This window comes from Danio rerio, chromosome 25 (assembly GCF_052040795.2).
Source record: "Danio rerio strain M-AB ecotype USA chromosome 25, GRCz13ab, whole genome shotgun sequence".
NCBI lineage: Eukaryota > Metazoa > Chordata > Actinopteri > Cypriniformes > Danionidae > Danio > Danio rerio.
In genome coordinates, this window is record NC_141045.1 from 35,239,187 (window position 1) to 35,260,424 (window position 21,238).

General features: G+C 35.4%; 2 protein-coding genes and 1 pseudogene across 9 annotated transcripts in view; 2 read left to right on the forward strand and 1 right to left on the reverse strand.

Moving 5' to 3' along the window:
* scaper (S-phase cyclin A-associated protein in the ER) overlaps positions 1-7,551 on the forward strand; it is a 213,899-nt gene extending 206,348 nt beyond the window's left edge. For all 4 annotated transcript variants that reach the window (XM_087310256.1, XM_087310257.1, XM_087310258.1 and 1 more), the window contains 3 exon segments: positions 623-814; positions 5,111-5,159; positions 6,731-7,551. In XM_087310256.1, the coding sequence (XP_087166382.1) occupies positions 623-814; positions 5,111-5,159; positions 6,731-6,834 (345 nt within the window). In that variant the 3' untranslated portion in view covers positions 6,835-7,551.
* Positions 5,776-6,450, forward strand: LOC147830939 (uncharacterized; annotated as a pseudogene).
* Positions 7,552-13,985: 6,434 nt separating the features above from the next.
* isl2a (ISL LIM homeobox 2a) lies at positions 13,986-19,945 on the reverse strand. 5 transcript variants are annotated; one of them, XR_015525517.1, is made up of 6 exons: positions 19,807-19,945; positions 19,306-19,495; positions 17,164-18,283; positions 16,797-17,080; positions 15,531-15,698; positions 13,986-14,647 (listed from the first exon to the last, which is right to left on the reverse strand). XR_015525517.1 is itself a non-coding variant. In XM_087310294.1 (6 exons), the coding sequence occupies exons 1-6, from the start codon at positions 19,862-19,864 to the stop codon at positions 14,531-14,533; spliced, it is 1,083 nt and encodes a 360-aa protein (XP_087166420.1). In that variant the 5' UTR covers positions 19,865-19,945; the 3' UTR covers positions 13,986-14,530.
* Positions 19,946-21,238: the final 1,293 nt, after the last annotated feature.

The window sequence follows — 21,238 nt, forward strand, 5'->3', positions numbered from 1 at the left end:
ATATTAGACAGACATGTTGTCATTTATTCCTGTGTATATAGAAACTAGTTTAGTTTTGAGCTATTTTTCGACGTCTATTAGATCTTCTTTTAGGAAAAGGCTTTTAGACTTCTTTCAAACACAAAAAAAAAATGCTTTCTGGGAGAGTTTTTGGAATAAAAAAAAAAATATTGAGTCTCCTATGTGTAATTGGTGCATTGTGAATTACTACCAATATACAATCATACCGGACTCTTATTATATCCTATGTCCATTTCAGTGCTGCCTAAATATAAAGTGTATAGCAAGGCGGCTCACTAGTATCTGGACTGGGACTCGAGTGTGTTCTCCCATTGGGCAGATCTGAACCTGTGTGTGTTCAGCGTACATTCTCGGCAGAAGTGGATGAGGCGTCCCTGTCTGTGTTTTATGGAGTGTAATTGTGCGCTGGGAGGCACTGCCCTCTATTTCTCCTCTTAATGGCTGTTTGTGTGTTGTTTTAGTGGCAGATTTACGTGTGGGACGGGCAGTGAGGGGCGGGTTGATTTACAGCTGGCTGTGGCTTTGGCCTCACTGGTTCTGTTTGTGTGTGTGTCTGTGTGTGTGTGTGTGTGTGTGCACGCTGTCACTGTGTGTGTTCCAGGTGATTGTGCAGTCTGGCCGCCAGCCCAGCGTGTTGCAGAAACTGTGTCAGCTGCCGTTCCAGTATTTCAGCCACCCGCGACTCATCAAAGTGCTCTTCCCCTCGCTCATCTGCGCCTGCTACAATAACCTGCAGAACAAGGTCATCCTGCAGCAGGAAATGAGCTGTGTGCTGCTGGCCACCTTCATACAGGTAAATCCATCAGCTTTCACATGCAGTTCACATTCAGTTTAGCCAACTTGTCTCTCAAGGCCACTTATTCATTCATTCCTTCATTCATTCATTCGTTCGTTTGTTCATTCATTCATTTATTCATTCATTCCTTTATTCATTCGTTCGTTCCTTCATTAATTCATTCCTTCATTCATTCATTCATTCATTCCTTCATTTGTTCATTCATTCCTTCATTCATTCATTCATTCCTTCGTTCCTTCGTTCGTTCATTTATTCTTTCATTCAGTTCTTCATTCATTTGTTCATTCGTTCGTTCATTCATTTCTTCATTCATTCATTTCTTCATTCAATCATTCATTCCTTCATTGATTCATTCGTTTATTCATTCCTTCATTCCTTTATTCGTTTATTCGTTCATTCATTCATTCGTTCATTCATTCCTTCATTCATTTCTTCACTCATTCCTTCATTCATTCATTCCTTCATTCATTTATTTCTTCATTCATTCATTCGTTTGCTTGTTCGTTCGTTCATTCATTCCTTCATTCATTTATTCCTTCCTTCATTCATTCATTCCTTCATTCATTTGTTTAGTCATTTATTCATTCGTTCATTCATTCATTCCTTCCTTCCTTCCTTCCTTCCTTCATTCATTCATTCATTCATTTTCTTTTCGACTTAATCCCTTTATTAATCTGGGGTCGCCACAGTGGAATAAACCAGCAAATTACCAAGCATATATTTCACACAGCGGATGCCCTTCCAGCCACAACCCAGCACTGGGAAACACCCATACACTCTTGCATTCACACCCACACATACACTACAGCCAATTTAGCTTATTCAGTTCACCGACAGCGCATGTCTTTAGACTGAGGGGGAAACCGGAGTAGAGATCTGCACGTGACTAAACTTTGAATCCTGCTCCCGACAGGTTTTAGTCCGGACCCGACCGCTCCCGCTTATATTCAGCATTTGTTCTCAAACTACCCGACCCGTTTTCAATCCGTCCACCCGTTCCTGCTAACAGAACCAAGCTCTCTCTCTCTCATTCACACACATACACACACACATAGACTGCAACAATCAAGCTAAACACAGCATCACACTCTCTCATTCACACACATACATACGCGTGCTCGCTCGGGAGTCGGGAGCGATATTGTTTAACCGCCCGCTCTCGTTCAGATTACACCAGTTACCGACGGCTCCCGCGATTTATTCAGAAATTTATTCCTGTGCCGCAAGAAATCTGGTCAGGTCCCGCGGGAATGCAAACCTCTAAACTGGAGCACCTGAAGGAAACCTACACGGGAGAACATGCAAACGCCACACAATAATGACAACTGAACCAGCCGGGACTCGAACCAGTGACACTCTTGCTGTCAGGCGACAGCGCTACTCACTACACCACTGTGTCACTCCTCTTAAGGCCACTCATACACTTATATTTTCATATATATATATATATATATATATATGGAGTTTTCCCCATGTTATTGACCTCCGTGAAGAAGGCCCCCCACCCAATACAAAACATCAGCAAAATAGTCTCATTCGTTTGTGCTGCAAAAATATTTGTTTGTGCCGTTTTGGTTTTTGAGATATTAAAATAACAAGTGTGGTTCTTTCAGCGGTTATACAGCTGTCCATACGTATACTGATGCTTGACCGCTGAATGACCTGCAAATATTTTTTTTTTTATCTCAAAAACCAAAACAGCACAAACAAATATTTTTGCAGCACAAACGAATGAGGGTGCTTTCACGCCTGTGAATCGATTCAGTTGTTCCGAAACAGGAATTAAAATTGTTACATTGTTGCTCTTTGTTCTTGGTCCGCTTTCACACTGCAAAGTTTATTAACGGACCAAAAGAGCTAAAACAAGTCATGTGTGAGTAAACTCTCCTCACATTGGCATCGACGAAGATGTTTCATATTAGACATCGTACGATGCCAAATTGGTCGACATCGCCCAACCCTAGTTACAACTAACCCTCAGTCTGTTACAACTTTCCCCACAGGTGGGGTATATAGTAACATTTATACTTCTGGCACTTTTGGCAATGCTGCACAGAAACCATAAGCCCGGAGATCACACAACCAGTGCTCATTTGTAGGAGAGGCGTGTGTGTTGTTGGTAAGAAAACAAATGGTTTGTCTAAGCCCGTTACTTTGTTCATTATTTGGCCAAAACCAAAAAGTGTCACTTTGTGCCCTGCTCTCCCCCTACACACACACACACACACACACACACACACACACACACACACACACACAAACACACACACACACACACACACACACACACACACACACAAGACCTTAACTTTATAATCTTGACTATAATGTATGTATAAGCTGCAGCTTTTGTAAAACTGTTCTGGAATAATAATAATTTTGCCAGATTTTCTATGATATGTCCTAATACCAATTCCTTGAATTCACTTTAAAGTATGTCAAGGCCGTATTTAAATAGGAATCTAATTCTTTTATTTTCTCATAGAGTAAAACATTTGCTTTTTACATTGTTCGTTTATTTACTTGCATGCAAAACGACTTAAAGCGCATGTATGTTCAAGATGCATTCACTGGGAATCGAACCCATGACCTTTTTGTTGCTAGCACGCCTCCGCCCCCCCTAAAAGCAGCAGCTTCCTCCACTCAGATGGATGGTTTCCTCTGTCGATTTGAGTGGATTTACCTGCCACTACTTGAGCCTCCTGTAAACAGGCTCTCTCTTCATCTTCCTCCTGACAGCGCTCTCCACGCTGCACCACCGCTGCCATTACTTACTGAGAGATTAGCTCTTACTCCAGCAAGGACAGGGAATCGTCAGCTTATTCAAACAATGGGAAGATAAATGACGTCCTGCACCTTAACATCACTTGTTAATGCTGACAACAGCTTTGTCCAAACATAAAAATAAAAATGGAAATTCTGTACTTACGGAATTTTGTTTATACAGTCAAGCCCGAAATTATTCATAGACCTGGAAAATTTGGATTTAGAGTTACATTTATTCAACCTGCAAGGATTTTTGGGCTGGAAATGAGACCAGGAAATTTCTAAAAGATAATAAGACTATGTACAAGAGATGTCATTAAAATAAATATTTCTCTTATTTACATTTGAACAAAAAGTGGCATTTCCAAAATCATTCATACCCTTGTAATATGTCCAACTCAAATTACCCAGCAATCAAATGTTTCCTATAATTGGCGACCAGCTTTTTTGCATGTCTCTGCTGGTATTTTTGCCCATTTGTCTTCAGTGATGATCTCCAACTCTTTCAGGTTGGAGGGTCTTTTTTCCCATCACCCTGATCTTTTGCTCCGTCTACAGATTCTCAATTGGATTTAGGTCAGGACTCTGGCTGGGCCACTGCAAAACGTAAATGTTTGGTCTGCTAACCATTTCTTTACCACTTTTGCTTGTGTTTTGGATTGTTGTCGAGCTGAAATGTCCACTGGTGCTTAACATCTTGTATTTTTTGACAATACTTTGTATTGAAGCCACTGGAAATTTACAACATTTAGATATGGTCTTATCTTAAGTCTCATTTGTCTTAGCCGTGACTGTCTTGGTGGTTGAATAAAAGTAACTTTACATCAGAATTTGCCAGTATGGTATGAATACTTTCAGGCTTAACTGTAAGGGTATAATTTAATAATTTCCATGCTACAAGCAGTAGCCAAAGTGGATAGCAAAAAATATATAAACTTTGTTATGGGCAACAACCAAAACAAAGTCAATATTTCACTGGGAATGAAAACATTTCTGCAACTCTTTCAGGTTGGAGGGTCTTTTTCCCATCACTCTGATCTTTTGCTCCCTCCACAGATTCTCAATTGGATTTAAGTCAGGACTCTGGCTGGGACACTGTAAACCGTTAATGTTTTTGTCTGCTAACCATTTCTCCACCACTTTTACTTGTGTTTTGGATTGTTGTTGAGCTAAAATGTCCACGGATGCTTAACATCTTGCTTTTTTTCATAACACTTTGTACTGAACCCACTGGAAATTTAAAGCATTTAGATATGGTCTTATCTTAAGTCTCATTTGTTTTAGCTGTGACTGTCTTGGTGGTTGAATAAAAGTAACTTTAAATAAGAATTTGCCAGTATGGTATGAATACTTTCGGGCTTGACTGTAAGGGTATAATTTAATCATTTCCATGCTACAAGCATAGCCAAAGTGGATAGCAATTTGTTATGGGCAACAACCAAAACAAAGTGAATATTTCACTGGGATTGAACACATTTCGGCACCACACTGAATGAATTAATCAATAATATCTGTTGTGTAATCCAGGACTGTGCCACCAACGAGAACCAATCAGACAGCCGAGTTTCACAGCCAGGTGAGATCAGTATGTTTGAGAAATGTGATTATGAATCTGTTTTTTCGTACTTTAAAGGGAAGTTCACCTCAGAAATTAAACTGTCATCTGTGAGTCACCGTCATTTCGTGCATGAGACTTTTGTTTATCTTTAGAAATCAAATATATTTTTAATAAAATCTGAGACATCAGTTCACCAAAACTATGACACATCAAAAGGTTCAAAAAGTAAACCCAAATTTTTACAATGAACAGATTAGTTAGACTTTTTTACAATTTTTTGTCATACCAGCACATTGGAGTTTTGGTAGGAACCAAAGAGATTCAAGCTTATAAAGGAACCACTGAGGTTTGAACTTCCACAAGAACCAATGAACCACTAAGGTTTGACCTATCAAAAGAACCAACAATATTTGAGCTTCCTCAAGAGAAAGATTTTGCAATAAGCAGGTTAATTCTTGTGTAACACCAGCATGTTGCATTGTCTGCGGTAAACATTTATTCTTAAGCTACTGTGCAAATCCTTGATATTGATTTACATGTCATTCCATGCCATGTTTGACTTAAAGGAACCGTTGAGATGTGTGCTTCTACAGAATCCAATAAGGTTCAAGGTTTCTCCAAAACGAAATGACCAATGAAGTTTGAGCTTACACAAGAACCAATGAAGTTTGCGCTTCTACAAAAACCATTGTAGTATGAGCTACAACAAGAACCAATGAAGTTTGAGCTTTCACAAGAGCCAATGAAGTTTGAGCTTTCACAAGAGCCAATGAAGTTTGAGCTTTCACAAGAGCCAATGAAGTTTGAGCTTTCACAAGAGCCAATGAAGTTTGAGCTTACAGAAGAACCAATGAAGTTTGCGTTTCCACAAGAACCAATGAAGTTTGCGCTTCTACAAAAACCATTGTAGTTTGAGCTTCAACAAGAGTCAGTGAAGTTTGAGCTTCAACAAGAACCAATGAAGTTTCAGCTTCCACAAGAGCCAATGAAGTTTGAGCTTTCACAAGAACCAATTAAGCTTGAGCTTCCACAAGAACCAAAGAAGCTTGAGTTTACGGAAGGACCAGTGAAGTTTGAGCTACCACAAGAACCAATGAGGTTTGAGCTTCTGAAAGAACCAGTCAAGTTTGAGTTTTTGCTAGAACCAATGAAATTTGAGCTTTCACAAGGATCAATGAAGATTGAGTTTACGGAAGGATCAATAAAATTTGAGCTTCCACATCAACCGATAAGGATTGATTTTATGCAAGAACCAATGAAGTTTGAACTTAAAATTCTTAAGTTTTTAAAGTTTTTAAGATTTCACTGAATTATCTTCTTTGTGAATAAAGTCTAATGCATTCATAACACTCAGGTGAGTGTATAATGACAAACATTTTTTTTGCGTGAACTAGCCTTTTAAATGCACACTATGCATATAAATACATATTCTACATTTTTAGATGTGATTAGAAATGTTTACGATTGTCAGATGAATTCTGAAATCTCAATATTCAGTTTTAAAGTGCATCATTTAACATAGACGGCTTTATTGCTTGCAAAAGGATCCTTGTCTGCATTGATTCAGTGCTCCGCTCTTTGTCCAACAGAGAAGGGCTGTGCTGCTCTGGACTACTGCGAACTCTCCAACCGCTTCCCCAGAGACCAGTGGGATGCAGCGCTTCAGTTCTTCCTCAAGAAGCAGGACGAGTGAGCGAACCAGAGCGCATTACACACACTGACAGTACAGCCAGATGAACTGTGTCACAGGAGATTTAGTAATCAAAACTTCATTAAACCTGTCAATCAGTAGTGAGGCTTTCCTAGTGGTTATCCAGCAACTGTATATTAGCATAAAAAATATATATATATATATCAAACACAAACTGACTTTTCACATATGTATTTATGAGCAATAGAATGTTTACAAGTTTGATTTACATGGTTTTACCTTTTGGACACATTCAAAGTAACCATCATTCCTGATGTTCATAAAAGATAGAATCTCTTTCTGAACTTTCGACAGTTTTTGGATTGAAGTTAAGCTTTTTTTGGGTTAGTATAATTGTTCAGTTTTACTGTTATTGTATTGTTCTGTAAATGAAAAGATATCGATATTTGATGTAGAATAAAAAAAAGATCACTTGTTTAATTTAGGGAGAATGCCAAGGAACCTCATCTGTCTCTTTTCGTGTTCCAGTTTGTTTCTATGAATATAAGGAAGATTTCTTCATGTTGCTGATGTTGATTTTTTTCTTTGTTTTTGTGATTCTTTGCTTGTTTGATTTTTTTATACTGTAATTTATACACAGTGAAACTGTACTGAACACATTTTTTCTTTGTTGAACCTGTTTTCTCTCTAAAAGCATTGATGCACTTAAGTTTAATTTAAGAAACGTACGAGTTTAATAAAATATTTAATACTGCACAATCTCTTTAGAGTTTGAAACATTGTTTACCAGAATATGGTTTGGAGTCCAAATGTCTGACGCCACAAATGAAACTGCTTCTATTTTGAGATTTTATTTTTTAATCCGATACAAATGTTTTTGTTTGACAGCGTGAACATTTGAGTGAAAACCTGAGCTGAAAAAACGTACATGTATTTTTGATCTTCTATGAATAATCCTCTTGGATTGTTTCTTATTTTAATAACAGTAAAGCTGCATAAATTTTTTACCATAAATTTCTAGACCTCCACAAAAATCTCATTCAGTGTAACAATAGTTTTTATACCCATAGAAATGCTTGTACTATATATATATATATATATATATATATATATATATATATATATATATATATATATATATATATATATATATATATATATTTATATATATATATATATATATATATATATATATATATATATATATATATATATATATATATAGTATCAGTATTCTTAAAAAATTATTTCTTTCAAGTTGGCCGAAGTTTAAAATAAAATAAATGCAGTATACTTTAAAAATGAAAGGTTCCTGGAGGCACTTTTTGGGGTTCTTCACATTGCAATACACGGCCGAACCCTCTAAAGATCTTCAAGGCACCATTTCAAAAGGGGCAGTTCTATGAGGCACTTCAGGGGTTCCTGGAGGAACCCTCTTATTAGGAATGACTGGGAACCACCTTGAGTGCTTTGAAGCACCGTTTAATTTTTTTAATGCTTGTTTTTTCCATGCCTCTTAATTTATTGTTTATGCAAACATGTTTAATCATAAATTCAATAGACATCTATCTGTCTGTCTATCTATACATATTTATAGATTAACAAATACATCGCATTTTCAATAAATATATAACCTGTGATCACTTGCATTTTAAATATATTTCAATAAGCACAGGTCAGAATAAGTATATCACCCATAGGCTATTTGATATATTATTTTCAGGAAAAATGTAGGCTATCTAAAACAGTTTAACTAACATTAACAAAAGTTAACAAATGCAAATGCTAATATTAGTTAATACATTACTTCATGCATTCACTTTGTGTATGACTATGATGCATATTGACAAATGTAACCATATTTTTTCAATCCAACAACTGATTATTTTATGGTTTTTACGTTTTAAATAAATTTATAATAACAGCCTTTTATAGATACCACTCCATAATACCACACTGTAAAAAATATAATGACAAAAAGTCCAGACAACAAATATTTTTTATGTTCCTTTAGCTTATTTTACATAGTTATACAAAGTTTAATGAATTTAGTCAGTTTCATTGATATAAGTTGAGATGTTTTGAAAAGTTCATTTGTTTCAACAAAAAATAAAGGCACAAGAATATTTTACAGTGCAGAAATGTGCAAAATGTCGAGTTGCATTTGATAACTAATTTCTAATATATTAATTGCAAAAACATTTGCGACTAAGCTGAAGCCTAAACCGCGGGTTGTGCACTCCTAAGGGTCCTCACTGGCCCCGGGCTCCACAAACAACCCTTCGTATCCTTCTCTCTCAAGCACTGGATCTATAAAGCCGCTTTCTCTGTCTTCTGTACCTGCTCCGCGCCGCTGCCTTCTGAGTCACTGTGTGTCAACAAGCGCTGGAGCCGCGGGTCAAATTCACCTTCGCTTCAGAGAAAACCCACTTCTACAGAAACGTGGGAAACCTTTCAATTAAGCCTGTAAAATATTGCTCAGATTCAGTCCTTTAAAGTGAATTCATTTTATGTGAGACCTGTTCGATGGGCGCTGAAAATGAAGCAGTGTTAAAAAATGATGGGTTCCCCACACAATCCCTTCATCTCGTCTCAATGCAAGTCGATTTAGTTAACGTTTGATTCAGCATGAAACAATTAAGTTGTCCCTAAAAATAAAAAATTTCGTTTAAGCTCATCTTAAAACGTAGTTTGATTAAGCAGCAAGAAAACTGAGTGTAGGCTATGTGTGTCGACCTGAGCTGTTTTTAATAGACCGTTCCGTTATTTGGTGCAGTCCAAAAAGCATGCGAGATCTTGGCGTTCCCGTGATTTTGGCAGAGTGAACAGAAGAAGAGGAACACCGTGGCCTTTTCTGTCCTGTCAGTTCATCAATCATGATGATCCGTCGAGATTTTAAACAACTTGTTTGCTAAATCTGTTGACTGGTTGTTTCTCTTATTTTCTACAAAAATAAAAAAGAAATGCGACTGTGAGAGTGTGAAAGAAGCATTTTTTGTTGCCATTTTTCAGGTTGTATGTCATTTTGTGACAATTAAAATGTTTATATGGGTTTGTGTTTATGTAATATAAAAAGTGGTGCCTTTGCATAATTCAGACAATTGTTTACATTATTGCAGGATTTTAATTCATGGTTTAAAGCGATAGTCCATCCTACAAAAAATAATATTTACTCACCCACAAAGTGGTTTCAAACTTATATGATTTTCTATCTTCTGTTGAACACAAAATAAGATATTTTGAAGAAAACTCAAAACCTGTAAATACCTTTAAAGTCAATCGTTAGCTTACATGTTTTCAGCTTTCTTTAAAATATCTTCTGTGTTCAACAGAAGAAAGTAAGTCAGGTATGGAACAAGTAAATAGTGAACAAGTGATGACAGGATGATCAGTTTTGGGTGAACTATCCTTTTTAATTCCTGGTTTTAATTGGATTTTGGAGTGTTGTGTTTTCTGTTCAGATATGATTGTTTCAATGAAGAGTAGATGTTGCAAAATCTTTTATATGTACTGTCGAGAGATTATTATATAAATTATTCAAAAGGGTTACGAAGAATTTTTTTCCCCAAAGTACCTTCCTGTAAACATCTTGTTTAAGTTAATCTATAAACACTTTTAATTTACTGTAAAGAACCTATAGGCTTTTTTGGAATTGCAAGATGATAAATGTTATACGTATAATCGTTGTTTTATTAAACCTTTTATTTTTAGGAGTGTATATTAAATGTAGAATAATTTTTAGAGGGTAACTTATAAGTTTGACTTGGTTGTTTTGCAAGCCTTTTCATTAAACACCAAATTTATTAAAATGTTATTAAAATGTTTCCAGTATAAACTCCCAACTGCAGGCAAATATGGTAAAAGAATCAGCCCCTTTGTGTTCCTGTTTTCACCAAATATTTGGATATGAATTATGTCGTTTTATTTAAAGTTTTAAGCTCTGACTCTTAATTCTGAGAAATAAATTAAACGTGAATGCAAGAAATAGCAACACATTTCCATAAAGGGACATTCGCTGTTTCACTTCAAGAGAATGTCGTACATTGGACTTTATATTTATAAACTAAAGGTTAGCTGACTGTTTCAATTAAAATGACAGACATGGAGTTGTGATTTTGTAAAAAAAAAAAAAAAAGTAAATGATTTGCTTTAAACACAAACATGAACTTGGCTTAAGCGTGCGTTTATTTAATTAGACTTCAATTATTAAATTAGTGGCGGAATTTGAACCAAGATGCAGCTCTTGACCTCTGGCCATGACATCTGAATCTTTAATTCTCCCTACAGCAGCCATAAATATAAGCTCTGATGTCGACAAACCTTCATTCACAAGAAGCTATTTTAGCAGAATATTTAAAGCATAACAATTCCTCTATTCAAATATATTTATTCCGCGTCAGATCTGCACATAGTTTACCGATTAAAAATGGATATTTGTGTTTTACAAAGACAGCTTTTTCAAGCACGAATAAATGTAGTTTTGCATTTTCTGTAGGACTCAATCTGCGACTGCGTATAAAGATCGCAAAGAACGGTATTTGAGTGTAAAGCAGGGCTGTGTGCAAATAAAGTTATTATTTATGTGTAAATAAAATGGTTGTTTTTGTGGTTTAGATTAAGAATCAACACTTAAAGACTTTTACACACTCAAAGCACGCGCTTTCTGTGTGCAAATATTGATTCTAGATTATTAAAGATTTAAAATGCAAAAAAGTAATAGCAATGCAAATAACATATTTCATTTGGCTTTTTGAACACTGCGCGAATTTCCTTTTATCTTGAACCGAGAGCATAACAACAATTGAATGTATATTTTCATAAATTAACAGTTTATTTGGGAATTCAAAAGTTCTAGGCCATGATTGAACAAGAAATTGTATATTATACATTAATATTGGTTGTGACCCAAAGCATATGCTGCTAGTGATGTATGGCGAGATTTATATGAACAAACATTTTAAAAACCTTTGCAAGTTACTCACATTTTGTGCAAGAAATTCTGTTTTTCTGAACTGGATAACAGACAAAACTCGTACAAAGTCTTTATGGCCCAGGGTTATACTAATATAACCCTATGAATATGTTTAACTGGACTACTTGTGTTTTACACGGCAAAGATGTTTTATTTCATGGGTTTGGGTTTGGGCACATGGATTTAAACAACTTTCATACTCATTAGAGAGTTGATTCAATGTCAAATATGAAAATACAACATCTCTAGTTTCATGGATTTTTTTTAAATTTTGTTTAATTAAACTATTATTATTATTATTATTATTATTATTATTATTATTATTATTATTACTATTACTATTATTACTATTCTTTCAGTTTTTCTCCCCCCTCCTGTACCTTTCACTTGTTTGTATATTACCTGAAAATTTAATAAATAAACATCAAAATCCAGTCATATATGTTCCTGCGAAAACAAAGCCTATACTCAGCATATACAAAACCACACATTTGACCAGTCTATCTCAACACACTTAAGGGCGCACACTGAAGGCTGTCACTAAAAATCGAGCTGTTTTTTTACATAACATCTTTGGCTGTAGTCTATGGTTGATTTGCTTCTTGCTATTTGGGAAGTGAAGGAGGGAGGTTATCATTTTAACAACCATGTGATTGGACAAAAATGAGCCCCCTGCATGTTTGATTATCAAGAAGAAAAAAATATTTACTGCGACGTTTGCCAACATTTCGATTGTATCATAGTCAAAAAATGGATTAAAAGCGAAACACATCAATTTTGCAATTTCCAGGCTCTTTAAAGTTTAATCATTACCATTATTAATTAGGCTATACCTACGTTGTAATTAAAAACAAATCAACGTCTGAATGCCTGAAATAATTGGCGAAAGTGAAGAAAAACATGAATTGCGACAGAAAAAAGCGCTGCAAGAGCTTCCTTATCTGACAAACAGGATTATCCTGCTACAATTGCCTGCACTGATTTTGGCCAGATATTCTGCTGTCCAGCGGCTAAAACTCCTGCCTCGGAATGAGAATAAACCCTGGACATGCAAGGGTGCGTTTGCCGAAAGGGAGTCCCGTTAAGAGAGGTGGCTTCGGGTTTGTTGTGCTTCCATTCAGTGGATCATTTGCAGGTGATGCCGAGCGCAGATAAGCGGCCGCCGATCCCTGTCCTCCGTCTAGACTCGCAGCTTTACGAGCAACACGAGATTGATCACTACTACGGGAGGGGTTCAATTACTCATTCAGTATCCGGTCGGCGCGATATTTAGATAGATTGAAAGATAGATGTATATTCATTCGGTACAGGCTTTGTAAGGGTTTGACTGTGTCCCATCAGAGATCTGTGATCACGTCATCCGTGTGTCACGCATCTTTAGTGATTGGTAAGACCTTGTTAGAAATATCTTTTTAAACGACATCAAACCACTTTTTATACTGGGTACCAAATATAATCTTTATAGGTTCCATTATATACACTCTTAAAAATAAAGGTTAAAAAGTGGGGTTTAGCAGTGATGCCATTGAAAAAACATTTTTTGGGTCTGTAAGAAACTTTTTATGAACCGTTCTTACAAAAACATTTTGTGGGATGTAAAGGTTTTTTAGATTTTAAAATGTTGATTCCAAATGTGAATTATTTAAGGTATTATTTTTTTAGAAGCTTCTTCTCCAAAACCAAAATACATAATGTGACTTAAGTGTCTCATTAGTTTTAAAAATAGGTTTCTTTCTCAAATGTGTAGCCATATATATATATATATATATATATATATATATATATATATATATATATATATATATATATATATATATATATAACGTATATAGCCTAAATGTTATAGTAATAATGTACCTTTGAATAACTTAATAAAAATGCTAAACAAAATGTCGAAAGCTTTTTAGAATAATTTCAGATATCACGACCAATGGGTGTTTTTAGTCTTGTTCACCTTCCTCTTGTTCCTTTTGCTTAATTTCTGAACAGTTATTTCCAGTCCTAAATCCATTACATTTGTTTAGAAATTGTAGTGTCCCTCATCTTGTTTTATATATATATATATATATATATATATATATATATATATATATATATATATATATATATACATATATATATATATATATATATATATATATATATATATATATATATATATATATAACAATAGGCCTATACGCAAATGTAACATGATATGGTTGTATCCACAGACATAAACAGCATTTTAACGTCGTTTATTTATGTAATTTCTCACTTTTTGGTATGGACGGTTGTCCTGACAATAAATAACAATAACTTACTTTTTTAAATCGAGAAGTTTATACAATCTGTCCTCCATTTGTTAAGATAAAATATTTTACAGCTCAGTTTTATACATCTTCGGAGATCATGCGCATCAAGACAAAAAAATCTGATTTTTGTCTCATGAGGAAAATACCACTTGTTGATAAAGCTACACAAGGATGGTCTTGAATAAACACTGTTAAGACTGTTGCTTTCGTAAGGTTGACAGTAGTCCATATTCAAAACCAAAATAACGTGTTCATATTCCGCTGGACGATCCTCGATACACGGTCCAAATGCTTTAGAAACAGTTTTGTAACACGTCTGGAAACCCCAAAGTCGCTTGGACAGGCTCCTCCGTTTGGCAAACTGTTTAAATCCATCTCGGTTAATCCCTTTTTTCCGTTTGAGGCGGTGAGGTGATGGGTTTTCATGCAGGGCGGGTGAGGGCATGCTGGGGCAGGAGTCTCCGGTGGGCTCTCACGTCTCCACGGGACTGGGCACCATGCTGTTGGGGGTGTCGGGTAACTGCGATGACAGAGAGGTCACATCACTACCAGACGAGTTACCCAGCGAACCCGACTCGGAAAATGACACCTACAGAGGGGGAGAGTTGGGAGTCAATAGGCTGTTCGATTGCTGTCAGCATGCTGAGACTAATATACAGCTGTGGCCCAAATTTGGTTAAATGGCAGAGTTTTACATGCGATTTGCAACTGACATTTACTCTTGCCAACACAACTTTGGCATGCTGTTAAATAACAGTATTGATAGTAACTAGTGTGAGAATTCCACGTGTTAACTTGGAGTTTCCGTTGGAAATTTCGCGCCATTCATTGGTGAAGCGCGAGTCTTTTCGCGCCTTATTACATGTTAACGGTCATTTTAATACAATTTTTTGTCTTACACCTGCGATAGGCTATATAGGTGTAATATTAATTTATAGTAAAAAAAATGGGATAAATATGGATAAATAAATAACCGATGGGATAAAAAGGATAATCACGCTATAATGTTTTGTAGCAATACAGATAGATATAGGAAATATATCTCAAACCCCTTTTCAATGTTTTACCCGATAAGCTTTCCGTTGTCATTCACTTCCAACAATATTACCAGTACAAAAACTATGTTATGTTTGCTATTGCATTTTATGTCATATTAAAATTTAATGAAGGCTATTCTCATAATCACGTTATTTTTGCCGCGTCCCAAAATAAGGTAGATTGAGAAAATACTGTTAAAAAAATCTTACATGAAAATAATAAGTTTTAATAATAGTTCTTGCCTACTTAATGACCAACATATTACTTTGAACAAATTGAAAAATGTATAGGTTATAAGTCATATTACAAACAATTGTCTAATGTTTATTATTGGGAAAAATATATCGTATAATAGGCCTAATATTTTTAATGCATGCAACAGGACTCTAGTTGGTATGCCGTTGTATTAACAGTTCGGGGATGGCAGTCCTCACCAGCTGTTGGAAAGCAGGCTGGTCCAGGTCGCTCTGTAAGGCAAATTCGCTTAAGGCTTTCCATGGAGGCTGATAGGTTTGAACTTCTACAGGATTTCCCTGGACTGTGGTGTCATGTCTAATCGGGCTGCCTGCCACCAAAGGCGTTCCCGTGAGACCTTGGAGATTCTGCAAAAGGTAAAGGAGACACTTATATCATATTTCAGTTTTAAATGAAGCCTAACACTTTTAAAAGATGTTCAAAATGACAAATCAAAGCTATGTTGTATTGCATTTGGGAAGATGATATGAGCTGAACAATTTATTATTGATAGATAGATAGATAGATAGATAGATAGATAGATAGATAGATAGATAGACAGATAGACAGATAGACAGATATATTTCTGTACTTCTGTTTAACGGAGATGGGATTTTTTAAAACCATTTATAAACATAATATTTTTATTACCTCATTTCTAATAATTTATTTATTTTATTTTTGCCTTGACGACAGTACAATATATTTTACAGTACATAATATTTTTCAAGACACTTTTATACAGCTTAAAGTGACATTTAAAGTCTTAACTAAGTTAATTAGGTTAACTAGGCAGGGTAGGGTAATTATGCAAGTTATTGTATAACGATGGTTTGTTCTGTAGACTATAGAAAAATATATAGCTTAAAGGGGCTAATAATTTTGACTTTAAGATGGTTTTATAAAAATATAAAACTGACTTTATTCTAGCCGAAATAAATGAACTAAGACTTTCTCCAGAAGAAAAACTATTATCAGACATACTTGTGAAAATTCCTTGAATCTGTTAAGCAATCATTTGGGAAATGTTTTAAAAAAGAAAAGATAAGATAATTTTAACTTCAACTGTATTTTGTTAAACTGACTTAAAACAGCTTGCGTAATTTAAAAATCTAAGTTGGAACATGATTAACTTAGTTTAACAAGTTACAATGACCTAAAAACATATGCTGTCAGACCAATTGATCATACAATTTTACAGTGTAGATAGATAGACAGACAGGCTACACATGGGCTATCGTTATAAATAATAATTTACAGGACAATAATTAGCTGTATACAAGAAAATAACAAGGTAACTTAGCTATTTCATTTTGAACAACCAAAAAAAAAAAATATATATATAAAAAAAATAGCTATGAAAGTGCACCAAACAGCCACAGAATAAACCTTCCCAAATATTAGGTTTTAAGCCTAAAATAAGCACATTTTAGAAGCAAAATCCAATTTCAAATAAGCTTTCCTACCGTTTTGTCGTTGTGTTGCTGTTGCTGTAGTTGTTTCATGAGTATGGACTTCTTCTTGTCTTTGCAGCGTTTGTTTTGGAACCACACTCGTATGACCCGTGGGCTCAGGCCGGTCATTTCCACGAGCTGCTCTTTCATTAGCGCGTCCGGTCGAGGGTTTGCATTATAACACGTCCGGAGGGTGTGAAGCTGCTTTTCGTTTAATACTGTCCGAACACGCGTGGTTTTCTCCGACTGCTTGTGAACGTGATTCCGATGAGGCGGCTGTCGAACTGGCACAGGTTCTGCGAATAAAATGCGTATAAATCACTTTTCGGCTTAAGAGGTCATTTCATTATTTAGACACACTGCAGAAGAGCACGCTTACTTGAAGGTTAAATTGTGCATACACACATCGGTCTGTAGCTAAGTGCGTGTCAGTCAAAACACCTCTTAGGGCCTTCAATATGCTCTCAACTTTGCTGTATGTGCAAAATGTTGAAGGATCGACATGGGATATAAAAGTATAACATGCAATAATAGCACCAACTTACAGAGCAATGAGAGGGTTAAGCAGTGGCACATAATCGATGTGAAAATGTGTATGGTTCACTGCTGTTTAAGCGTTAGCAATGCACCACATATAATTACAGTGCAACATGTTTATCTTCAAAATTAAAATGCATAAAAAATATATGACCTCAGAAAAATAGGCTCAAGCAAAGTAGCAACCAAACACTCCTAATAATCTCTCGCTAATAATAAACCTATTTATTTCAAGATCGCAATTATTTTGCAGGGTTTTTTTAGATTAAGAAAATAGGCTACATAAACGAATCTGGTAAATATCAAACGCGATTTAAACTCCATCCATTATGCCATTAACTTTAAACGGTTTCTGATTATTTTCAGGCCCTGCTAATTCAATCATGGATATCCTCAAACATTCCCAGCCAAAATATCTTCAAATTGCCAGCACGCAACACAAACTGCCCGGTAGTCTATTAACACGATTTCACAAGCTGATTAAATTGCGACAGAATTAAACTCACGCTGGTCCTAAGTATATTATTTCACAAACAACTCCAATAACAGCGACAATGTTATTAAGCTGTTATTATCATTACCATTACAGCCACACTTTACATTTATGTAGGCCTACAGCAAATCATTTTTAAATACAACCTGCAACTTTTTAATTATTTCTACTGAATTTATTAATACTAATATTATTTTTACTACTACCTGGGATGTGTAAGGGCCTGCTAGAGTGAATGTTCCCCGGGCTGATGGGGCTCCCAGCGGAAGCGCGTTCCATTAGCAGTCCGTGGTCCGCCCGGCAGAGCAGCTCCTCGTCCCGCAATGAGAACTCATCTCCCGGGAGCAAATGTCTGCTGCACACCGAGCACCTAAAACACTCCATGTGGTAGACGTTATCCCGGGCCCTCATGACCAGGTCACTGCTGCAGAAACCGATGTTACATTTGGCGCATTTGATCCCGAATAATCTGCAATTTCCAGAAGAAGCATTTGGTTATTTTACTGCTCGCAAAGCGGATGGTTTTATAGGGGCAAGAAATAGGCGTACTCTATTTTATAAAGGCATGTGCATTTAATGCATTTTAAACATTGAACACACACATTTATCCCTTGAAAATCTAAATTAAAAAGTAAAAATAATAAAGTTATATGCAATAATATATATCATAAAGGCTGTTATAGGCTACATTCTAACACTGTTTTAATGCATTTATTACTATTATTTGGTTTACAAATATACTAATAGATACGTTTTAGTGTATTAAAATTATGTTTAATATATTTAAGACAGAACATATAGCCGTAACTTATCAAATACAGTGTGTTTTTAAAAAAACAAACAAACAAACGATAGGCTAGCATCATCCATGGAAACTTTAAATTCCACACCGACTCTTTATAGTGCAAATGGGCTGTTTAGATTATCTCAAGAGTCATTCACTGAAATGTATTTTAGAAAACCCAGAAAAATTCTTCTTCTGTGGCATCGCAACACAATACTTTCTGAAACATTTATTTTTTAAGTGTGCGCTTCAATGCACTATCTAGAATATCCTTTACGCACATATAAGCTTTGCAGAAACTGTTGCCAATGGAATTACATTTCTTTACAAAGCAAACTTTAAAATAAAACTGAACAAACAGCAGTAACAAGCATGGCAAACCCAAACCAAACACGACTGCAATACATTAGCCAAACACTCGAGCCATGAAATATGGACGTTCAGTTTAAATTGTGCTGAAAACTAAATAATTCCACTTAATACAGTTATTTTAAATTTTCTATTGTAACATTTAGCTTAATCAACTTTATTAATATAAATAAAATAGGGTTTGATTGTTCTAAACGCTGCTTTTATCTCCAGTTTACGTAAAACACAACAAAACATTATTCTCCATATCTCTAAATCTGTCTGGGTCAAGATTGTGTGAAAAACTGGGCCTCGACGAAATTCCCAAGCTGTGAAATCACAAATATAGTTGCTCGTACCGTACGTAATCTCTCTTGCAATAAGTCTTGCCGTCTCGGACGAAGCAAGTGCACGTCTCATCCAGGTACTGACTGCATTCTGCGCACTTCAGACAGGCTGCGTGCCACTCCAGGTCCGGGGACACCCGCAATATGTACTGATCATGGATCTGACTTCCACAGCCGACACACATGGCGATTCCAGACTTCTCTGGATATGGAAAGCAGGGATTAGAGTCCACCGACTGCACCCATATGCATTTAATCCCCCAAAACACCACCGACGTGTAAATACAGCAATAGCTCGTGTTTTATGCATCCTATATTTAACATGCAAGTGGAGCTTCTTTTGTGTTCTACTTAATTACTATTAACTGCAGCCAAATTGTTTTGTTGTTTTTGAATATGTCGCGCAACAAAATACTGAATGTTATTAATGCAACTGTTTTGCTAGCAGCTCAAATTTTGCATATAACCCTATGCAAGGACGAAAACTTCTGTATAACACGAATGTTCACTTACTTTTTGAATGATCCCCCATATCACCCAAGAAAGAAGGATGCGGTAGAATATCCACCATACAGGAGGGTTAAGGCAGAAGGCTACAGATGAGGAAATGGAATGGGAAACTGCCTCGTCCCGAGCTGACTAATAACTTCTGGCCGAAGAGCCTGTGGGAAGAGTAACACACAGACACTGGCTCTGACGTCACCGGGGCCTGACGTCACATGCAAACCTGGACCCCGAATATCAGCAGAGCCCGGCGCGGAGATCCGACCGCGGGAGCGCTTTGAATATTAGAGACCGAAGAGCTGAAGATCAAGCTCGTGCATTTGTTTCTCATGCAGGCGTAACTGTGAGACGGCACGAGGTGTGACAGGTAATAAACAAGCACAAAAAGTAAATTAGAACATATGAGAATTGCCTAAACCGATTTATAAAAAGCAGCCAACTTGAGCCAAGTGTGTGAGAGGCTGGAACAACCTATTTGGACGCTATGTTTTTACTGTTTTACGAGAACAAGACCTTTTTTTTTATTTAAATAAGTTTAAAATGTATACATTTTAATGTTAATGTATTATATATAAACATTATATATGTTGATAGTTTATCTATATATCTATATCTATATATATATATATATATATATATATATATATATATATATATATATATATATATATATATATATATATATATATATATATACCAATCCCATATAATTTAAAATGCTGAATAAGAAGGAAATTTCATGCGTACAGACGTTCCTGTAGGGTAAATCCATATGAAGTCTGTGTGTTCTAGTGAGCCCCCTACTGGACATCAAAACATTATCACACATATGTTGTGTACAGTATGTTATCTGTCAGTAGTTTTCAGTTCGTTACAAAGGCTTCTCAGATATGGCCTTATCAGATATCTCCATCCTAAAATAAAAAAAAGGCCTTATACCTTACAAGCATACTTTATTGTGTAAAGACAACTTAGGCATATACTTTAAAAAAGGCCTAGAGTATAAAATATTATTTGGAAAACATTGTTTATTTTAAATTACAGTATCATATTTTTATTTTATTGGTAAGTAGTTAATTAATTATGATTATTTTTTTCTTTGTTTCTATCTGTAATGTGAATTTTATTTTTTATTGAAATCATTTATTTTTCAATACTTTCCATTTACTTGAATCTCATTTAATCATATATATTTTTTTTTTGTAAAAAATTATTTTGTTAGCATGCATGTTTATGTTAATAAAATATCTGACTGTTTTAATCTTATTTTAATTTGTTAATTATTTTCGTAATAATTTATTACAATTAATAAACTTATTCATAATAAAAAAAATCATACTTTATATAATTGTTTATCGATTTATTTTTTTTACAGTTTTTTCCTATAAATTTCTAAGGGTCCTTAAAGCAAACCTCCTAGTTCACATTTCTAAATACAATT

Bases quoted from the DNA above. Each gene is read 5' to 3' on its own strand.
- isl2a (XM_087310294.1), bottom strand. From the start codon at position 19,864: ATGGTGGATATTCTACCGCATCCTTCTTTCTTGGGTGATATGGGGGAT. The intron at 17,081-18,017 runs GTAGTAAAAATA...TTTTATTCGCAG, and splicing joins GCCCTTACACATCCCAGGTA to AACCTGTGCCAGTTCGACAG. The intron at 14,648-15,530 runs GTGAGGACTGCC...CCCCCTCTGTAG, and splicing joins AGCCTGCTTTCCAACAGCTG to GTGTCATTTTCCGAGTCGGG.